Raw genomic sequence first — 22,135 nt, 5'->3', positions numbered from 1 at the left:
CAACAAATACCCCACAAGCAACAATCTCACATAAGACAGAGGATCTATAAAAACCTCACCTCAAACTGTACGCCCGACCGCGGGCCTCTCCTTCACTGGGTACCCTTGGGAAATATCAGAGGTCATATTGAGAAAACAGTGGACAGCTAAACTCTAAACCATAGATTAGTACAAGTCTGCATTTCTAATAGAAACAAGACAACAGTTTCTAGGCAATCGTAAACTGCCTATAGTTTAGTCCTGTTCACACCAAGAATGATAACTATAACGATAACCGTATTAGCATTCACACCAACAAATGATAACGCACTGTTTATTATAAGTGCGCCGCAGTTATGTTTTCTGCCATTTAAAATGCTTGAGTGCCTTTAAGTCTGGTGGACTTTGCTGGGATGTTAAAGTTTTCAATCAATTGGCAGCTTGGGAAAAAATTTTTTTCCCCAATCCAGTTCAGTGCAAAACCCACCCACAGCTGAGTCCCAATTCAGGGGGTGCATCCTTCAAAGGCCGACGAATGCTGTCTAACGATACAAATTCACAAATGTAAGATAAAAATTTTTTTTTAAAGCTGTTTAATATATGTTGAAATCTTACTGAGATGCAATGTTTACTCATGTACAGGACCAAGGTAAACATATTTAGACAGGTTGTGAACCCCATTTAGTTTTAACTGTTGAATATCACTTTCAAAAAAAGTCCAGTATAAACATTACTGCCGCTCGTCAACTGCAGCTGTCACAGTTAACAAAATCAATCCTAGACCGTCCCATATATCAACGGTCGGTCCAACCTTCACAGACTTCAAAGTCTGTGTCCTTCAAAGGATGCAGCCATCGAATTCTGATCACGGAGGGCTACTATAGGCTGTCCTACCTGCCTATGTATGTATGCATCAACGTATGTATTTGCATACCTGCACGCACCCTGTTCACACAGACATCAGACGTCATCAGCATGTTCATTGCGCTATGGCAGAGCGAGCGAGTATGGACGGTGTTATTATTGTAATATTACTGCAATGTTTTGTCACCGGTGAGTGAGACATGAGGTAATCTGACAGCGCTGCAAACAGCATACGACGATCTCCTCGCTACGTTTCTGAGCCTTGATCGTGTTAGGACCCTTGCTGTCTGTGGAGGGTCAGAGAGCTCTCAGAATTCATCAGAAATATCTTAATTTGTGTTCCGAAGATGAACGAAGGTCTTACGGCGTGACCGTAACGACATGAGGGTGAGTAATTAATGATTTGTGAATAACACTTCCAATGAACTTAAGAATCAGCTGAAGGCGGGGTTAGTGCTGAACTGGTTTGTGAAAAAAACAAGTGATTCCAACAATATTGTAACAGTAGACATCATTATTCTCTGATAATTATTCAAACTTTACCTTTACAGTTATTGTCCTTGATGTGAACGAACCAATACATACCGCTGTTGATGGTTTCATCATATTGCGTTTCTTTTTAATAAAAGCAATAAACCATTCGCTGTGCTACAGTGATTTTACCACAGTTCGGAGGTCTGCTTCACGTGCACCTGTGAACATCTCTCAACTCTAGAAAAATCACTGTAAGGAACGGCCTTTCATCATTCTGGCTACATAACAGAAATCAAAAAACTGCCTTAATGTGATTTTGATTGGTGATGGACAGTGGCTTCTTCGGACCACAGAGATTCATTCCAAATAGAGCAAGGGGAACGGATACAGGACCACTACAGACCATCAGCATTCAACCAGACTACAGCTAAACACGAGCAGTCTCCACGGGGAAAGGAAGTCAGTCTGCAGGCCGTGCAAACATTGACAGAGGTGACGGATGCACAGGTCATTAGTAAGAAACACACGGGTTGATGGGAGTCTATTTCTGAGGAGAAGGGTGTGTGAGGACACATTTCCATATGTAAGTCAGACGGGAAATATGTCAAACTATCATCCCCTACCTCGCCGCTCTGAAAGACAGAGTTCTACAACACAAACAAACAAAGCAAGCATGTTCAAAACCATGACCTTTCGGTCAGCCATGAAATCTGAACAAATGAACGAAAGTGAAAATGACTTTACGATGGGATTCATTTATCTATAAATACACTATGGATTTATTAAAAACTTGAATTATTAGTTCACCCAAAAACATGAATTTACTGAAATGTCCACACACACAGGCTTCATCCAAGATGTAGAGGAGTTTGTTTCTTCATCAGATTTGGAGAAATGTAGCATTGCATCACTTGCTCAGCAATGGATGCTCTGCAGTGAATGGGTGCCGTCAGAATGACAGCTGATAAAAACATCACAATAATCCACACCACTCCAGTCCATCAGTTAATGTCTTGAAGACAAAAGCTGTGTGTCTGTAAGAAACAAATCCATCACTAAGATGTTTTAACTTTAAAATGTCGCTTCTGGCCAAAAGTTCATAATCCATAATAACACCTCCTCCAGTGAAAAACTCCATCTCCTGTTGTCTCTCACATCAAAATCCTCCCACAGATTTGTTTAGAGCGGTTTTGGACTGATTTTGATTGTAAACGGTGTTTGATCTGCGCAGATTTCTCTGTTATGGACTGCCGGAAACAATGGACTGAAGTGGACTGAAAACATCTTGATGGATTTGTTTCTTACAAACACACAAATTTTAATTTCATGTGTTTGTCATAGACGTTAATTGGTGGACTGGAGTGGTGTGATGTTTTTAATCAGCTGTTCTGACGGCACCCATTCACCGCAGAGCATCCATTTTTGAAACTCATCTACATCTTGGATGGCCTGAGAGTGAGTACATTTTCATTAAATTTTAAATGTGTAATTCCTGCATTGGCGTCACCAAATGAAACTGCACACAGACAGTAGGGGGCAGGTCTGAGAGTGATGTTAACACATGGCATCTGATTTCAGATGCAGCCAGCTGCCTGATCAGCTCACTTTACACAGTGTCCTTCACTGACTGCAGCACACTCTAGAGTCAATGCAGGCTCAGCACGGAGTGTGTGTGTGTGTGTGTGTGTGTGTGAGGCTCTCTCTCTTCCACACACACACACACACACCGCAGTGTAGGGCTTTAGCTGTTAAAGAGAGATTTCTTGTGTTAATGGTTTGTAAACAGTGTAAAGCAGTGGTGCTCAATCAGGGGGCCGGGGTCCACTAGCGGCCCTCAGTAAACTTCCAAGGGCGCCTCAAGGTGATGTAATTTAAAGTATTAAAATACTTATAACTTAAATGAGGAACTTGAATTTAAATCCTAAAAAACACTAGAAAAACAACACATTAAATGTATAACTTGCAAACTGATAGACAAAGTTTTGGGGGCAGTAAGGCAGATGTTTTTTAAATAAGTGCATCAAAGCTGCATTTATTTGATCAGAAATACAGTAAAAACAGTAATTTTGCGAAATATTACTACAATTGAAAAGTGTTATTTATTTCTGTGATCAAAGCTGTATTTTCAGCATCATTACTCCAGTCTTCAGAGTCACACGATCCTTCAGAAATCACTCTAATATACTGATTTGCTGCTCAAGAAACATTTCTGATTATTAATGTTAAAAATGTTTTTTTTTTAAAACAGTGATACACTACCATTCAAATGTTTTGGGTAAGATTAAAAAAAAAAAAAAAAAAAAAAAGGAAGAACATTAAGAAAAATTACTACTTTTATCCAGGAAAGACAAATTAAGCTGCTCAAAATTGACAATAAAAGACATTCAAAATATTACAAAACAATTCTATTTAAAATACAGTCCAACCAAAAATTATTCAGACACCAGATATATTTTTTACTAGTGGGTGCAGGACACTATTTTGCTGTCCTCACTTACATAAATGAACAATAAAGTAAACTGTGAGATTTTATACAGAAAAATTCTTCATACAGTGGACTACTAGTAAAATTGATAGACTTTGATCTGATCATGTTTTGCTTAAATGTTTTATGAACAATTTTTGGTCCCAATTTTTTTTCTTTAATTGCTAATGTGATCTTTTTACACCACAGACTGAACAAAATGAAGCATTGCTTGGTAATTGGTTGAGCTAAACTGGCATTATCTAACTGTGTACTTACATTTAACAGCTGACAGCTATTCAACCCAATTCATTACATACCTTTCTATCAAAGTTATCTGACATTATGAAGATGAATTTGTTCTGATACAGTTTAACTCGGAGTTCTTCTCATATTTTATTACCATTTTCTAAACTATAGCGAATAAACTGTGATATAATGTGAGAAATGTTGAAGGTGTCTGAATAGATTTTGTTTTGACTGTAAATGCTCTTCTTTTGAATCTTTCTATTCATCAAATAATTCTGAAAAATGCATCACAGCTTCTACAAAAACAGTTTTCAACATTGACAATAATAAGAACCATTATTAATAATTGAGCACCAGTAACTACTGATAAAGATTAAACACCAAATCAACATATTTCTGAAGGATCATGTGACACTGATGGCAAAGCTGAATTTTCAGCATTATTACTCCAGTCTTCAAAGGAATAAATTACATTTTAAAATATATAAAAACAGATAACTATTATATCAAATTATAATAAGAATATTTCACAGTATTTTTATTTTTACTGATCAAATAAATGCATGAGAGACTGCTTTCAAAAAAATCGTAATTATTCTAAACTTTTGACTGGTATCGTAATCCATCATTGTTGACCTGTGTTTGAGTTTTTCAAAGCTTTGACCCTTTACAGTACTGCAGACCGTTCTGCTGAATCCTGACCTGACTTCCATACAAACCTCAGGAGACTGTAAAGCAAACGCACATTCAGGACACGTATGGAGGACAGTGCAGAGAGGTACAGTAAGTGATGGATCTAGAGACTGACCTCCGCGCAAACTTGGAGGTGAGCTTGCTGATGAATCCGGACGAGGTTCCCCTGCGGGCCTGGGCGAGAGCGCCCGTGTCGTGGGACAGTGTGGGCGACGCGGGAGGGCCGTTGTATGTGGCGCTGCGGCGGTCTCTGAGCTGCGCCCCGTGGAAGGTGCTGCGGCTGGAGGTGCCCCGAGGAAAACGGGTCCGATCCGGAGTCATACTGCTGATGCTGTGAGCTGACGGAGACGTGGATGGAGCCCTGGAGCTAGAGCTGCAGACAGATAAACAGTGATATATATATATATATATATATATATATATATATATATATATATATATATATATATATATATATATATATATATATATATATATATATATATATATATATATATATATATATATATTCACACACACACACACACACACACACACATATATATACATATATACACACACACACACATATATACACACAGTTAAGTCTATATATATTGGATTAAAATGATTTTTATGACATGTTAAGGAAAAAGACTTATTTTGTACAGTAGAATCTGAACCAATATAATTAAATTCCTTAAAAAGTGAAAATAAACAAAAAGATAAAATAAACATTAACTTAAATAAAATAAAATATATATAAAAAACTATTTTTTATAATTGAAAAAAAAAAAAAAAACTAGTTGCTAAGGCAATGCTTCTCATTTTCATTTAGTTTAACTTGGTAACTAAAATTGAAATATATAAACTTATTCAATTTATTATAGAAATTATTAAAATTAATTTAAAAAACCAGACAGATAAAAATAATGACCAAAACACAAAACTAAAACTTTAAAATGAAAATAGAAAATATATTTATTAAAAAAAACGGTCACACTTTATATTAGGTGGCCTTAACTACTGTGTACTTACATCAAAAAATAAGTACAATGTACTTATTGTGTTCATATTGTATTGCAAAACACTTTTGCTGCTTTGAGGTGGGATACGGTTAAGGTTAGGGACAGATTTGGTGGTCTGGGTAGGTTTAAGGGTGGGTTAAGGTGTGAGGGATGGGTCAACAGTGTAATTATAAATGTAATTACAGAAATTAATTACAGATGCAATTACATAAAGGTATTATTAACAATATAAGTACAATGTAAGAACATGTATGTACACAATAAGTGCATTGTACCAAATGATTAATTTAAATGCAAGTACATAGTAGTTAAGACCACCTAATATAAAGCGGGACCAAAAAAACTAATTTAAAATATTAACAAACCCTATAATAATCCCCTTACAGCTGTGGTTGTTATTGTTTGCAATGAATTATTAAATCTAACTTCCAAAGTACACACAGTATTAACCTAATGTTGGTTTGTGCCATCATACGCTTCATGTGATTTGAGTCCCTAGTGTTTGTTTTCTTTTTTTTTGGACACGTTATGTACATGTGTGTTTCGAGAAAATTTAATAAAAATAATATGACAAAAATCAACCCTATAATAGTATTTCAATGATACTAAAATACCACTGTCTCTGAAATACTAAAGAGTACATGTCTTCACCCCTTGAATTCAGCGTTGTCCTCGATGGGCGGCAGCGGAGACTTGGTGGGGTGGCCTGAGGCGGACATGGACTTCACGTGCCGCGGTCGAGTGGACGCCAGTGCGGAGGGCGCTCCTGGAGACACCGAGGAAGACCCACTCGCAGAAGTGGACATCTCCGTCAAACTGAGACAGAAAGACAACAAGAAAGACACATAAATGAGATAAATGATCCAGAACATCAGTATCGACATCATATGTGATCAAAAGACCACTGAACTGTTTTGCGTATTATGTTCTTTGGGGGCTAAACAAATATTTTTGTCTCCATCAAAACACAAATTGCAAAGCAATTTTGCACATTTTAATGTAAAATAAAACCCAAGACCAGGCCTTTTTTCAGTATTTTCTGCACTGATTCTGAGGGAAACCTGCAAAATCATGGTAAAATATTAGAGCTGTCAAATGATTAATTGCATCCAAAATAAAAGTTTGTGTTTACATAATATGTGTGTGTGTACTGTGTATATTTATTATGTATGCATAAATAGACACACATGCATGTATATATTTAAGAAAAATGTTATGTTTGTATATAAAATATATTTATATATAAATTAAATTATATGAATTTAAATATATACACATGTAAATATTTTCTATACACGTGTGTATTTATATATATACACATAATAAATATACACAGTACACACACATATATTATGTAAACAATGCGATTAATCACGATTAATCATTTGACAGCACTATAAAATATGTAAAACTGAGCCGAAAGTATATAAATCACATGCTACAAAAGATTGATTTTAGCATTAAGATAATAATATAAAATTTGTATTAATGTTTTTATTAGTTTTAATTTATTTTAGTACATCTACTTTAAACTGAATGAAAATGAGAAATGTTGAGTTTAACAATAAGCTGAAATAAAAATAAGTTTAATGACTCAAAAAAAATGTATTTTAATGGTTTTAAAATGATTCTAATTAAACAAGACCTCACAAGAAAGACTGTGCTGACATTCAGTACAAATCACAACGGCAAGTGTAATATTTGCACATACAAATTTGTGCGTGCAATCTGTGTATGTATATTTTCACAAACAAATCATGATCCATCAGTAACTTTCATACTTACTCTAAATGTATGCATTTATTTTTAAATCACATTTAAACATATGAAACCACACATATGCAAAAAAAACAAAAACACTCTGGATGGCCTTATAAATGTGTTAAGATGCAATTTAATACTTAGACATTTAAAATATCTGTAAAGATGCCCTTCTTTTCGTTTCACTTGTTTGTTACAGTTATGGTCTCCACATCTGCTCTGGAATGAACACATGACCCAAGATCGTATGTCTTATTGGTCAGTGTTTTTGTTAAGCTAATCTTTATGTGAAGAGGTTTATATGTCCGAGTCTGCTCACCTGCTGTCTTTGCCGTTGGGTATGGCTGAGTAGCGGTCTGTACTGGATCGCTCACAAACGTACGTATTTCTCCTCGTCATTCCACCAGCAGCGCTATTCTGTTCACACAAACACACATTATTATAGACCGAGAGAGTGTGATCTACTGTTAGTCGTATGTATCTGTATCCCGCATCTGTGGCACGTGATGTAACGGCTGGCGTGACCTCTCACCCCTGAAGCTGTGGAGGACTTCCTGCGTTCCTGGGCCACCAGAGGAGAGGCGGCCATGTCTCCTTTAGAGCTGGAGGAAGGAAGCTTACGGGACGCCTCCCACTCCTCCTTCTTCTCTCCCTCCACGCTGTTGGCCTGAGAGCGTTTGGTGTAGGAGACGGCCGGAGGTATGGACGGAGCAACTGCACAGAATCAGACTCGTGTTCAGAACACAGAACTTTTAGCTTCAAAATGAAAACGTCATCTCAAAGGTCTATCCATCTAATGTATTTGACTATCATTCATTTTAAGTTCTTTTTCAAAGACGGGAACTTGTTTTGAGTTTTATTTAAAAGGAATAGCTCACCCAAAAATGGAAATTCTGTCATTTACTCATCTTCATGTACAAACCTGTATGATTTTCTGTGGAACACTTGAAAGTTATTTTGAAGAATGCTGGTAACCAAACAGGTTCCATTGACTTCCATAGTATGGACAAAAAACGTTATGGAAGCCAATAGGATTTGAAACCGTTTGGTTACCACCATTCTTCAAAATATCTTCTTTTTACATTCCACAGAAGAAAGAAACTCATTAAGGTTTGGAACAACATGAGAATTTTAATTTTTGGGTGACCTTTACATTAAAATGGTCTTGGAAACCCCAGCAAGTTTTACCCCAGACCTAGATTCCCCGAAACTAAGAAAATCCATAATAAAAATTAATTCAAGTGCCCCTATTATGGATTTCTGAAAATGACCTTTAATGCAGTGTGTAGCACGGCTCTAAGTGAATGGAAACATCCTGCAAAGTTTTAAATCTGAGTGTATAAAGTGCACCGTGTATAAAGTCATTTTCTCTCAAAAGAAAGCGTCGACTCTGAATCATTGAAACGAGTCGTTTTTAAAACAAATCCCAAGCCGCATGTTGACGTCAACATGAAACATTAGCATATTTCCCGACCACTTGTTGGTCTTTTTGTGTTGGTCTGAATGAAAATGCAAATTCATTCTTTGCCACTAGGTGTCGCTTTTGGAGCAGTAAAAATAGCTGTTTCCCCGGTAACGCTGTACACAAAGCAGCACTGCAAACACTGCTTTAAATGAAATCGACAAATCACCGCAGATTAGCGTCTCGCAGAGGGGTTTGGAAAAATTAATCGTTAAACAAATCGTTTGGGAGTCGTTGAGCAAATAATACATGCATTAATTTTTTTTTTTTTTTTTAATTAATGCATATTAAGACAATGAAAGTATTTTTTGACCTTGCATGCATGTCAACCTGTTGTTGGTGACTCCCAAAACCAAAATATAAACCTTTCATAACCCATAATGGGGCACTTTAAAACATTTTTCATTTAAATTAGTGCTGGGCAATGATTAATCACAATTAATTGCATCCAAAATAAAAGTTTGTGTGTACATAATAAATATACGCAGTACACACACACACATTATGTATATATAAATACACACACATGCATGTATATATAAAATGTTTTATTTTGGAGGCGATTAAAAATAGTGCTGGGCAACGATTAATGTAAAACCTATGCATGCCACATTCTGTATGTAGACTACACATCCAAAATGAGCCAACAACTGAAAAAACAACATCAGCAAATTAATTATTAGATAACAAATTCTGTTTTTTTGGGCTAAATAAATGTATTATTTAGAATGAATTGAAATGTTCTCTGTGTGTGGTGGTTTTGTACCATGGTCGCTGAATCGTCGCTGTTTCTGCGTGGCCGAGATACTGCGCTGGACTTTGGAGTGTGCGGGTGACTGCGTAGAGCTGTTGTTCAGGTCGCTACTGGGTCGAGACCTTTGACACAGGTTTGTGGTGGACAGCGAATCGCTTCCTTCAAACTAAAACAAGCAAACAAAACAAGATCAAGGTTATTATAGTTGACTAAAGCTTTTTCATTTCAGCTCGCTACAAGGGCAAAATTTCTCTTTTTTATGTACTTTAACTTGATGTAATAAAATAAAAAAACAGACCTTTAAAAAAAGAACTACTAAAACTGATTAAAAACAAAACAGAATTACTACAATTTTAAAAAGAAAACAGAAATATAAAAAGTAAAAATGCATTCAAAATACTGATGCAAACTATAATAGTAGTCTCTCAATGATGGTAAAATAGAACTGCACACAATACACTGAAGCGGATGCGAGTAATCAGTAATTATGACTGATGTTTTGGTTAATTAGTTAATTAACACGTATGCCTTGCCTCTGGAGGTTTCCTTCCCAGCAGAAGATACGTGGCCATGACCTCATCATACTTCTGCCCTACTAATGCCTCTGTGATCTCATCTTTAGGGAAACCCATAGTGATCATCAGCTCTGAAAGAGAAGAGATCTGATGATATACAGAATTTCTTTCTCATTCTATGAGATCTCTGCACAAGCGCACATAGTTTTGGCCATGTAGTGTATGATAAAGACATATCTTGATTTTTAACCATTATTTAAAAAAAATGCATTAGAAGGAAATAAAGAGAGAAACACAGAAGGGTCAGGGAAGGTCCAAACCTATCCGTTTGGTGTCGCTGAAGTCTGGCTCAGGTTCTGTATAGGGCTTCAGCTCCTCTTCATCATGACCTACATTTATCCAGCGGTCCTTCATGATTTGCTGTGAGACATTGACAGACATTAAAATTACACCTTTGCATACGAATGTATATTTATTTACTATTAACATTTCATCAATTATCAGTTTTAGCATGTTAATGGATATAGTCAAAAATACAGATTTTTCAAGATAAAATTATATATATACACACAGTAATCAACATTTGAAGTGGACTACTTCAATACTCATTTTCCAGTTTCAATACAGCGCTTTCTCACTTTCTGTTCTCTTTGTCATGAAGTTTGCACACGACTAATGTGTATTTTACAGAAGTATATTTTGGGGTTCAATGCGCTGCATATTTTCAGAGTGAAGCGCAACAGTGTGTTCATACAAACGAGTAGTTTTCAGTCTCAGAACATCTTCGCTCAGTAAACACAACATCTCTGTATGTGCTGTGAGTTTCAAGTGCAGCAGGAAATGCAAAAACGTGTGTTACATTTTATTTTAACATTCACATAATTTCCAGGATTTTTTGGACAGACGATTACAGCATTACACAGATTTGTAATGAGAAGCATTTGTAAACCTGTTGTCATGGATGGCTTCTCACCAAAACAAAACCTTGAGGGTTTAACTCTTGCAGGCAAAAAATTAAGTCATAAGTATTGAAATTTTACAACTGTAAACTAAAATTATATGACTTATTATGAAATGCAGTGCAGGTGTACTTTCAAAAGCAATAAAGCATGTTTAAATTGCTCTAAATATTGCACCATTTTTTCCATGTGGTATCAAATATTAATATTTATCAAGATGTTAAAAATGGCAGTATTGGGACACTACCACCAAGACATACACAGCCATTGTGAGCATGCAAGACAAGCTACTGCACAAAGACATGACATATCATCCTCCATAGCAGATCTAGACAGGTGGTGCTGGGGAGGAGGAGGGTGTTCGAGGAATTGTTCTGTAAGCCAGCTCCACAGCAAACACTGAACCAGACTATTTAAATATTAAACAAGAAAGCTCAAAGGCTGCAGATACAACAGAGGTGGACTATAGTATAGAGGACTACTTTTATGAAACTTTTTATGGTGCTTTTGTTCTTTTCTGAGTTTACAGTTGCCCTGTTCACAGTATGCTCTAGTTGTGTGGAAAATAGCATTAGACATCTCATTTTGTGTTTCACAGAAAAATATATTTTTCTATAGTTCTTCTCAGAATTCAGATGAGTGTGTGAAGTGTTTATCAGTCTCACCTCTAGACTTCCACGTTTGCCTGGATTAAGCACCAACAGTTTCTTCAGAAGGTTTTCACAGTCTGTGGACATGTAGAACGGTATACGATACTTCCCTCGCAAAACTCTCTCTCGCAGCTCCTGTGTGGACCAACATTCAGAGTGATGACCAAATACAGCACATACAGCCAGAACAATATGCTTTCAGGGAAACTTGCTGTATTTTCATTTAGGTAAACTACATAAAATCATAAGCCTAAAATGGAGCAGTGGAACAGTTTTTTGCTTTGGCAGACTTTAAAGCAAACTATTACCCCTTCACACCGATGGTTAACAATTCACACTGCAATGAAACTCCAAATAGGGTGTTTTTCACTTGACAAAAAAATGCATAAATTACCAACCAACCAAACTGCTTGTTAGCAGCAAGCAAATTTTACAAAATTTTATATGGCAAAAGGTCACAAAATAGGAATTACACATTTAAACAATAATGTTTAGAGGTTAGTTGTGCTATACTGGGAACATATTTACGGCTAACAGGTATTCTATATGTCTAAGAATACATTAAAAATCAGAAATCCAAAAATATTTGGGAAGCAGTTTTAGGATTTTTAAATATTTATTCAATTCAAGTTTATTTGTATAGCGCTTTTCATGATACAAATCATTGCAAAGCAGCTTTACAGAAAATTTTAGGTTTCTACATTATATTTAGGAGTAGGTTATTAGTGGTGACTATGGCAGAAATGTACAGTTATGTTGTGTTCACACCAAAAGAGAATTTAATTATTTGCGCGAGTAGATTACATACAAAGTCAATGCAAAGACGCAAATAGACGCGAATTCGTGCCGGGCGACGCGATTGCCGCAAACGCGCGATATACGGCTCAAAAAAAAATTTGAACGATACGTTGTCGTGCAAGCTAATCAGCGAAGGGCTTATTGACTCACCCGGTTTGACACGTCTGGTAGTACCAGAAAATGTTTTTTTAATTGTTTTTATTCGCGCGAGTGACGCAAAAAACATCCCGAGAGTAAACTTGAGCGAGTAACGCGATGCAAATATTCGCTTCGCATTTGGTGTGCACACACCATAAGAATCATGCAGTTAGTTACAAATTATACATAATCAAACAGACGGTGAACACTATTAACTGCAATGATATGTTGCGATTAAACGCAAGCAAAATTTGTTCGTTTTATAAGTTGTTCCAGGGTTAAAGCATTATTGGGTTTTTTTGTGGAAACTGCGTTTTTTTTTTTTTCAGGTTTCATTAATGAATAGAAAGTTAAAAAAAAAAAAAACAGCATTTCTTAACACGAGAAATTATTTGTAGCAATGTAAAATGTCACTTTTGATCAAATTAATGCAGATTTGTTTAAAAACACAATTATTTTCTTTCAAATAACATTCTTACTAACCCCATACCTTCGAGCAACAGTATGTGTTTATGTATGCATGTGAAAAAAAAAATCAGAATAGAGTGTGACTAGGACATAATACCATTAAAGATTTTAACAGTGATTTGCACAATTTTGCTTAATTTTGTCGCATCGTTTTTGGTGTAAATAGGCCTTCAGTGATCTTGAATATAACAAGAAATGACCTTCAAATTCTGTCCGTCAAAGGGAAGCGAGCCGCTGACAAGCGTGTAGAGGATGACCCCAAGACTCCAGACGTCCACCTCTGGCCCGTCGTACTTCTTCCCCTGGAAGAGCTCAGGAGCCGCGTACGGAGGACTTCCACAGAACGTGTCCAGCTTACTTCCGATGGTGAACTCGTTACTGAAGCCAAAGTCCGCTATCTTTATATTCATGTCTGCGTCTAGCAGCAAGTTTTCAGCCTTACGGAGAGAAAATGACAAAGATGTAGCAATGTAGCAAAACTGTCTGCATAGTGCACGGTTATTAGAAATCAATGAAACACAAATCACTAAAGGTGAGCAGATCTATACCACAGCCTTAAACGGTGTGTGTGTGTGTGTGTGTGTCTCACCTTGAGATCCCTGTGGACTATTCTCTTCTGATGGCAATATTGCACTGCAGACACAATCTGTAGTCACACACACACACAGAGTCACATTAACATGACAAATAATACATCATTCCACAAACCAGCTCTTTTGTTTATCTGCGAATAGAGGCTGAGAAAGTCCAGCATGTGTTTTTATGTGCTAGACAGACACTGTAACATGTCTTTATGTCACTGTAGTTGAGAGCGAGACAGACTGGGGTCTTATTTTCTCTCTAATCACCTCCTTCAGTGAACTGCAGTCCGGGGGTTTCATTCGCCGTCATTAGCAAAGCACGACGGAAAATGGCCAATTAACTATTGCAGTGCAGCAGGGGGTTTAATTACAGTCATACTGATGTCTGTTCATTTACAGTTATCACACAAACAGCTGATCAAAGGCAAGCTTGACAAACACTGTAGTGTATTATCACCACTAGAGGGTGTGCATGTGCTCTGTAGTAAACCGTATTCAAATGAATCATTCATTAAAGGTAATAAAGGAGGAAGATGTCCCCCAATGTATTTACTGATCACCACATAACTATTATAAATCTTTCTTTCTAAATGTGTCATTAATGTCACATACTTAATCAGTTAATGCATTTAAATAAATGTTTTTTTTTTTTTTCCCTTTCAGTTGGAGGCTTCTTATTTTCCACCAAACCACTGTCAGGAAAATGTTTAATGCAATAAATACAGTTAAAATAAGTAATTAATCTGATTAACTGTATGTAAACCAACACAACAACATGTTAATAAACAGCAATATTTACCCACATATACATGTACTAAAACATTACAGAGCATGCACATTTTTTTGAGTTTCATGAACAAAATAATATTCAACAAGTAATGTACAATGTGCAATTTTTTTTAAATAATTACTTTCTCATTTACATATTTTCAATTGCTAGTAGTATTTTGATATTAACTAATTAACTATCTCTTCACACATTACATATTAATACTTATTCTAATAGTAACTAGTTCAAATTTAACTAGTTAATACTTTAGTTATATTTTTATGCAAAAATGTACAGTACATTTTTACTTTTACCATTTTACATAAGTACTAATAAACAGACAATATGCTAGAAATATGCATGCTAATAAGCAACTAGTTAATAGTGAGAATTAGTCCTTAAAATAAAGTGTTACCCAGTTACCTAATACAATAACGATTTGAAGTTTCAAATTACTTTTAAAAAGGGTATTTGCTTTATTTTTGATCTCAATAATTAATAGTCACAATGTCAGCTGGATAGTTGATTTAAAACTCAGCAGATTTTCAATGATTCTGGTTCAGATGTGTGTATATTATGCGTGTGTCTCACCTGTCGAAACTTTGCTCTGGCTTCCTTTTCCTTCATCCTCCCATGAGCGACTAAGTAGTCAAACACTTCACCTGACATAAACAGAGGCATTCAGAGATGTGTGACATGACCTGCGCTAACAGTGATATTAAATATGAATCTCACCCGCCCATCACACTCACCTCCACTTGCATACTCCATTATTAAATAAAGTGTCTTCTCTGTTTCAATTACTTCAAATAACTTAACTGGAAGAGAGAGAGAAACAGATACAGAGAGTGATTGACATTCAAAACAATTAAGCACATTTATTCACAAGAGTGGGCAGCTCACTATTTTTTAGAACAATATGGAGCTAAAAGAGTATCAAAATTATCATACAAAATATGTAGGGATGTAATGATTCACTCAACTCACGATTTTGATTTCACGGTTTGTTTTTTTTAACAAATGAGATTTAAGACAAATTATAAATGAAACGTGTCCTTTTATTATTGCTTGGACAAAACGCTGCACATTTCTTTGTGAAATTGAAATATAACACTATAATAATAATAATAATAATATAATAATATAGCACTTGCATATTATTGATCTTTTGTTAGTTTTGATTGCTTCTATTGTCCTCATTTGTAAGTCGCTTTGGATAAAAGCGTCTGCTAAATAACAAAATTGAAATGTAAATGTAAATAACAAAACTAAATTGAAATTTTAAAACAAGCCCCAAATGAAATAAACAAGTAACACAAATAAAAGAAATCTCTTCATATAAACAAAATAAGGCTTTGTCTGTGCTCTTTCCATTTAAAATTAGAGGCAACCACTGCATTTTAATCATGATCCAAACAAAGATGCTGCATACATGCAACAGGAGAAGTTTTTAATCTAAATTAGATTGTATACTTTCGAAATTTGAAGCAAAAACAGAATGGTCTGACTTCAGTTTTGTGAAACTATACATAAAAAACATCTGCAAAGAAAAAGCAGGTGGCGTTTAAAGCGTTTCCTTGGTTTCTGCTATAAACAAAGCAGCCCTGTACTTATGAACTTTAATATGCATTATACAGTGGCAAGATGAAGAAAAAATACCATCTGAACCTTTCTAAATACAGTAAGTTCCCCTCAGACACACATTCATATAAACTCCTACCCCTAATTGAATCGCGATTTGTTTAGCATCACATATTTGAATCGATTTTCAACCAGCTCGCGGTTAATCGTTATATCCCTAAAAATATGATTCACAAACTTGCAATCATACTTGTGCATTTATGAATTGTGGTTTGAATCATATTTTGTGCATATAAATTTGGTTATATATCCGCAAATCATATTTGTAAATATAATCATTTTTGACACTATTTTAGCCCCATACCACAATGACGACAGATCTGATCTGTGCTTGATTCTCTCAGAATATCATCTATAACATGGAGAAACAACACACCAGGGATGCTTGTTATGGAGATGTGCTAAAATACACGCAAGACGTCACACACACAGCTTCCAGTTCTTTCCATTTCATCGTGTACTTTACTGTATGTGAAGAGCTTCTGTAATTCAATTTACTCTCTGTGGATGGACGCTAATAACGTCTGACTGCTTCCTGCATGCAGCCTTTAACATGCAGTGTGTGTGTGTGTGTGTTAGGAAAGATGAGAGAAAAAATGTCAGGGATAGGTGGGTAATCACAGCTTTTAGTCTGATTAATCTAAAATCCAGCTCAGTCTCGGCCAATCAGAAGCCAGCACTGACACTCGTACGGTCCCAGGAAGGGTACACCAGAAACAGCCAGTCATGCTAATCGATAGAGAAGTGAAAACAGAGTCCTAGAGTCTTGTGCCGTTAAGAGAGGCACAAAAGAGCTGAGCTGGTCGCGCTAAAGCAGCTCCTGTGATTTCCTTCCATTAGGAATATAAATAATCCAGTTAACATCTCATAAAAATGGTGCAAGAGAAAAGAGAGGGAAAAAGTCATGTCACGGTTGAAACTGAGCTGTGTATTAAAACAAGACATTGATTAAGAAAGACATCATTTCCAGTTAGCAGGTCTAAACAGCTCCAGTCTTGATCAGGTCAGTTTGGAGCCATGATAAATTTTAGCATGATGTCTTACCTATATTAGGATGATTTAAGACCTTCATAATCCTCACTTCACGAAAGAGCTGTGGGTAAAAATAGAGACAAAATACATTAGAGAAAACATCTTATATTTATCATTTTGCTTTTGTGTAAGGTTACCTGCATAATCTGACTCTGAATTGTGGCATTTTAATATTTAACCAATACTTTACATAGGTTCAGCCAGTAACAAAAACTTACCATGGAAAAATATGATTTTTAAGCAATAAATAGCACTTGACCTTCGGCATTTTGGCAACTTATTTCTTGCACCATCAGTCTTTTAAAAAGCTCAAAGGTTCTCCAGGTTCTCAATTATTTTGTGTCAGACATGAACGATTCAGAGAATTGTGAATCATTTCACTGAATCAGTCCAGTTCACAAATGAATGTTCAGTGTGATTCGTGAACTGATTCAAGTAAAAATCAGCTCGTTCATAAATCAGACATCACTATTGTTTCTCAAAGCAGAGCAGGTGTTGAGATCTTCTGTTTGAAACAACAATTAACAATGTTTTCATGAAATATAGTGGAGTAAAGTGTAATATTAAAGTGCTTGAAATACATGAAAACTCCTAGTTTGTTGCATCCACACTGCAAAATGGCAGGAGTTTTGTTATAAAGTTGCGTTCTGAAGGTTGCTACAATAAGCACTTTTGAGGAAGAACTTGTCACTTTGCCAAAGTGTGCAAGATACATGGCATTGATTCAGAAACATATTCAAGAGTTTTTTGAAGCACTTAGTAGCAAGTAAATCAAATATTCATGAGCACATATACCACACTTCTCTCCTGGATATATCTGTTTTCACATTTACCCAACAGTAAATGGAAAAAATAAACTGTGGTTGGTTGCTTTACATGTCAATCAGAGTCTCTTCTAAGTGGGTGGTTCTTGGCCGAAGTAATCCACAGTCAGTAGTCTGTCTCTGAGAGTCAGTGACAAACACTAGCAGCGCAGCTTCCTGAAGGGTCAATGCTGGATGGATCCTAAACACTACTCCAGGTTCCTCCCCCAGTGTCTCTTCATCCTAAAACACTGCCTCTCTCAGACAGCCGCTCTTCTCAGGGATCCTCACAGATCCTCTTTCTATAGTCAAAACAACAGGAGGCCGTTTTCTGTGAATGAGTGCCGCATGAATGAACGAGCACATCCAGCCCTGCAGCGTGCCGTTACGCAGACCTAACCGTGTCACGTGACTGCAACGGGACGGGAAACAGATGTGATGTGGCACAGAATCCCCCGAAACACAGGCTGTGCGCGTTCTAAAGTAAAAAATCTAAAGTAATTGACAGAGTCAAACAGGGTACAAAACTGAGCTTGAAACTATTGAAAATAAAATAAAAATATAAATAGAACATAAAACATATTGTGTCCAATCGGTATTTTTCTTTATTCATCAGTGTCAATGAAAGGCAGTGTTTTAACTTCAGAAAATGAAAGACAAATTAAATGACAAATTTTATAATTTTTTTTATATATATACACATTTTATGAGGCTTTTTATACTTTTTAAATTATTTTTGAAACAGTTCAACTTGCTGATTTGTATGAATGTTATTTTATTATAATAAACATTTAAAAAAATAGTGCTGTCAAATGATTAATCGCAATTATTTGCATCCAAAATAAAAGTTTTTGTTTACATGATTACCATTTACATATACTTACATGTCTACATTTATATTCATATAATTTGTATTATATATAAATATATTTAATATATAAATGTAACAGATTTTTCTTAAATATATACATGCATGTGTTTGTATTTATATATATACACATAATAAATATACACAGTACACACACATATATTATGTAAACAAAAACTTTTATTTTGGATGCGATTAACCGCGATTAATCGTTTGACAGCACTAAAAATAAAATAAAAGGCTTGCATGACTGTCCATTTATTTTTAATTAAGCTGCTATATATATGGGGATAATCAATTTGGGGCCAAATGTTGGTTTGAAGTAACTGGAAAAACGTAAAATTCCTATTATTTCTCGTGATTATTTTACTTACCTTTACAATACGGTTGCTAATATTCAGTTTTTAATATTACTATTAATAGTAATTAAGTAAATGTTTACAGTGTTCACAGTTTTAAATGTTTAATGAATTTTTCTACAATTATGTTTGATAATAGTGCATCTGCAGTAGGGCTGGGCGATAATTTTTTAACTCACTTTTTAATAATGTTTTTTTTCATTTCAGTCGATATTTTTCATCAGTTGACGATAAATGTCAAATCTTTATTTCTTTCAAGTTTAAAGCCAGATTTTGGCTTCAAAAGTGAAAGTTGTAGAAATCAGACCATTAATATTCCTTAAAATAAATATCTTAATAGAAAAATGTATTTCTTAGTTTCTGCATGTAATATTGTTTCAAATCAAGAAACTGGTTTGTGTTGCCTGATAATATTAATAATAATATTACTTTTTTGTCTCTTAGAAATGCACATTTGATAGTAGCTAGATGTACATATTTGTTCATTATCAAAATTGTAGCAACTTCATTTTTATAATGGTGAAATGTAATTTTTGAGTTTATTTTTTAATTAATCATTGGACTTCCATAGTAGCATACATTTAAATCATGATAAACAGTTAAAACCACACATATAGCACCTCAATACCATGATAATTTGTATGAAAAACAGAAGTCTAAAAACATTTAGTATAGGCTAAATGCACACATGCTATAGCTTAAATCACAAAAATACTGTAATTATACGCCATTAATACATTTAATTCATGTCTACATTAATAATAATAAAAATTCGATAAAAATACCCACTTTCTGACACAATACCATGGTGCAGTTAGTGTTACTACAGTAAATCCATGGTAAATGATGGCGATTTGTAGATTAAAGAGTCTTCTGAAAGTATCATTGCACACAGTGTTTCTCCTGTTTGTCAGCGCCGTTTCATCTGGCTTTAAACTAGTTTAAATCACCGAGTCATTTGTGTTCTTCGCTGAATTCAAGCGCTTCACACTGGATCTCACAGCGCTGTTTAGTGTCGCGTGACCGAGTAAACAAATCTGCTCTAGTGAAGCTCACGCCGCGCTGCTGCTTGAACTTTGATCCATGCAGATAAACCGTCTGTGTGTCGCGCTTCAAATGACTGGCGCTCTTTTCATTATATCGAACTCTACATATTGTTTTATAGAGGAAATTTATATAGCGATATTTATCGCCCAGCCCTAATCTGCAGTGTATAGTATATAACAGTTCTGACACTTAAGTGCACACAATTTGTGCCTTTATTGCTTTTAAATTTCATCAGAAACAATCTGTATCCTATTTGAACAAAACACCCACAACTGTGTCACATCGAGAGTGAAAGTGATGAGCGCAGAGCCAGGAAAAGCTGAAAAAGGTAGAGTGCCCCATCAGCTCCATCAACCACGGCCCAGAAAGACCCAACAATTCAGACTGACAGATCAATTTCTCTCACGACAAAGCTGTCCAAGAACGCCTTTGTTCTGTGTGCGCCTCTTCAAGAACGGGCTGTTTTTAGGGATCACAAACACATCTGTGTGGGAACGTCACTCTAGAAAACACCTCCAAACAGAGAGACTCTAGAATTACACCTCACATGCAAACACACAAACATCAAATGCTAACATTTACACTCAATACCATTGTTTTTGAATTTCAAATAAAACTGTTAAAGTCAGTCTCTATAATTAAAAAGTTACAATGAGAATGTTGTCACTTTCTATTTGTACTTTTTTATGAGTAACAAAATGCAAAAATCTCTTGTTCTTTGGAGTAGGAACTATTAGATATGTAGATATAAATTATCATCAAACATAAAACAATTAGATGTTTTAACTACATCAAATGTCTCATTTGGACCTCATCTTATTTTCTCAATTTTCACATGAATTGCAGTGTTGACTGAATTCGCTGAGCTGAACCATTCAACCGTATTCAAAATTTGTTTATTGAGATTTTTTTTTTTTTTTTAAATGTTCCTTAATTTATAGGTAATATACAATATTTGGTCCCAAATTAGTCATATCTTATTGACTCGCAACTGTGTTACTTGCAACAGTTATTTGTCTTCAATCAATCAATTAATTAACAAATAAATTTTTATAGAAAGTTATTTAATGCATATTGCTAGGAAATAACAAATCAGGATTTTAAACTGTTCCCAAACATTTTAAATTATTATAACAGAGTTTTCAAATTTGGAAGGGAAAGCTAATTTGCTTAATTTAAGGCCTTTTGCACACCCTGTTCATGGAAAGTGTGTCTTTTTTGCATAATGAGAATAAACAGTATGCAAATAGTATTTCACAATATATATATATTTTTTAAATTTGAGTTTATTAGTTCAAAAGTAAAAAGTAAATCACTTTTTTTTTGGAAAATGTGACATTATAATGATGATGTAACTGTGGCATAAACGAGACAAACTAATTATTTTCTTCTCTAATGAACAATATACTTTATATATATATACTGAAGTTTGTAAAAGATCTCATGAGCACAGCAGAGATGTCTCTTTACACATGACCTCTGACCTCTCTCTGTCCCATGGAATGTGTCCTCACTGTCCTCTGAACAGTTGGAGGCAAAAACAATGAAGGAAGAAAAAGGGAAAATCAAGGGGAAAAAAAGAGAGAAGCTGTGTTTTTTTCTTGGCAGTCTGCTCTGGTAAACAATCAGCAGAGGAGCCCGAGCTTCTATTTTTAAAGCCATATTTCTAAAAACAACCACAGCAACATTCCAGTCACACACTGACAAGTGTGTCATTTCCTGTAGTGGGTCCTACAGTGTGTGTGTGAATCCCTCTGATTTATAAAGACGTGATCACAAGCAGGCATGACACTGTTTCCT

At 35.3% G+C, this 22,135-nt stretch overlaps 1 protein-coding gene across 2 annotated transcripts in view; it reads right to left on the bottom strand.

Moving 5' to 3' along the window:
• The window catches only part of mark1 (MAP/microtubule affinity-regulating kinase 1), a 52,008-nt gene that overhangs the window by 4,400 nt on the left and 25,473 nt on the right, over window positions 1-22,135 (bottom strand). The window contains exons 4-17 of one of the 2 annotated variants that reach the window (XM_058760516.1): window positions 17,271-17,319; window positions 15,338-15,403; window positions 15,177-15,247; window positions 13,825-13,881; window positions 13,436-13,672; window positions 11,847-11,966; window positions 10,543-10,642; window positions 10,241-10,353; window positions 9,720-9,873; window positions 8,024-8,205; window positions 7,811-7,908; window positions 6,382-6,546; window positions 4,839-5,096; window positions 60-104 (exon numbers count right to left, since the gene is read on the bottom strand). In XM_058760516.1, coding sequence (XP_058616499.1) covers window positions 60-104; window positions 4,839-5,096; window positions 6,382-6,546; window positions 7,811-7,908; window positions 8,024-8,205; window positions 9,720-9,873; window positions 10,241-10,353; window positions 10,543-10,642; window positions 11,847-11,966; window positions 13,436-13,672; window positions 13,825-13,881; window positions 15,177-15,247; window positions 15,338-15,403; window positions 17,271-17,319 — 1,715 coding nt within the window. The remainder of the gene's footprint in view (window positions 1-59; window positions 105-4,838; window positions 5,097-6,381; window positions 6,547-7,810; window positions 7,909-8,023; window positions 8,206-9,719; window positions 9,874-10,240; window positions 10,354-10,542; window positions 10,643-11,846; window positions 11,967-13,435; window positions 13,673-13,824; window positions 13,882-15,176; window positions 15,248-15,337; window positions 15,404-17,270; window positions 17,320-22,135) is intronic. The other variant, XM_058760517.1, reaches the window with a different exon arrangement.

The sequence above is a fragment of the Onychostoma macrolepis genome, chromosome 22 (assembly GCF_012432095.1).
Source record: "Onychostoma macrolepis isolate SWU-2019 chromosome 22, ASM1243209v1, whole genome shotgun sequence".
NCBI classification, from domain to species: domain Eukaryota; kingdom Metazoa; phylum Chordata; class Actinopteri; order Cypriniformes; family Cyprinidae; genus Onychostoma; species Onychostoma macrolepis.
Note: the sequence above shows the minus strand (reverse complement) of the source record. Positions and strands in the feature narration are given on the sequence as shown.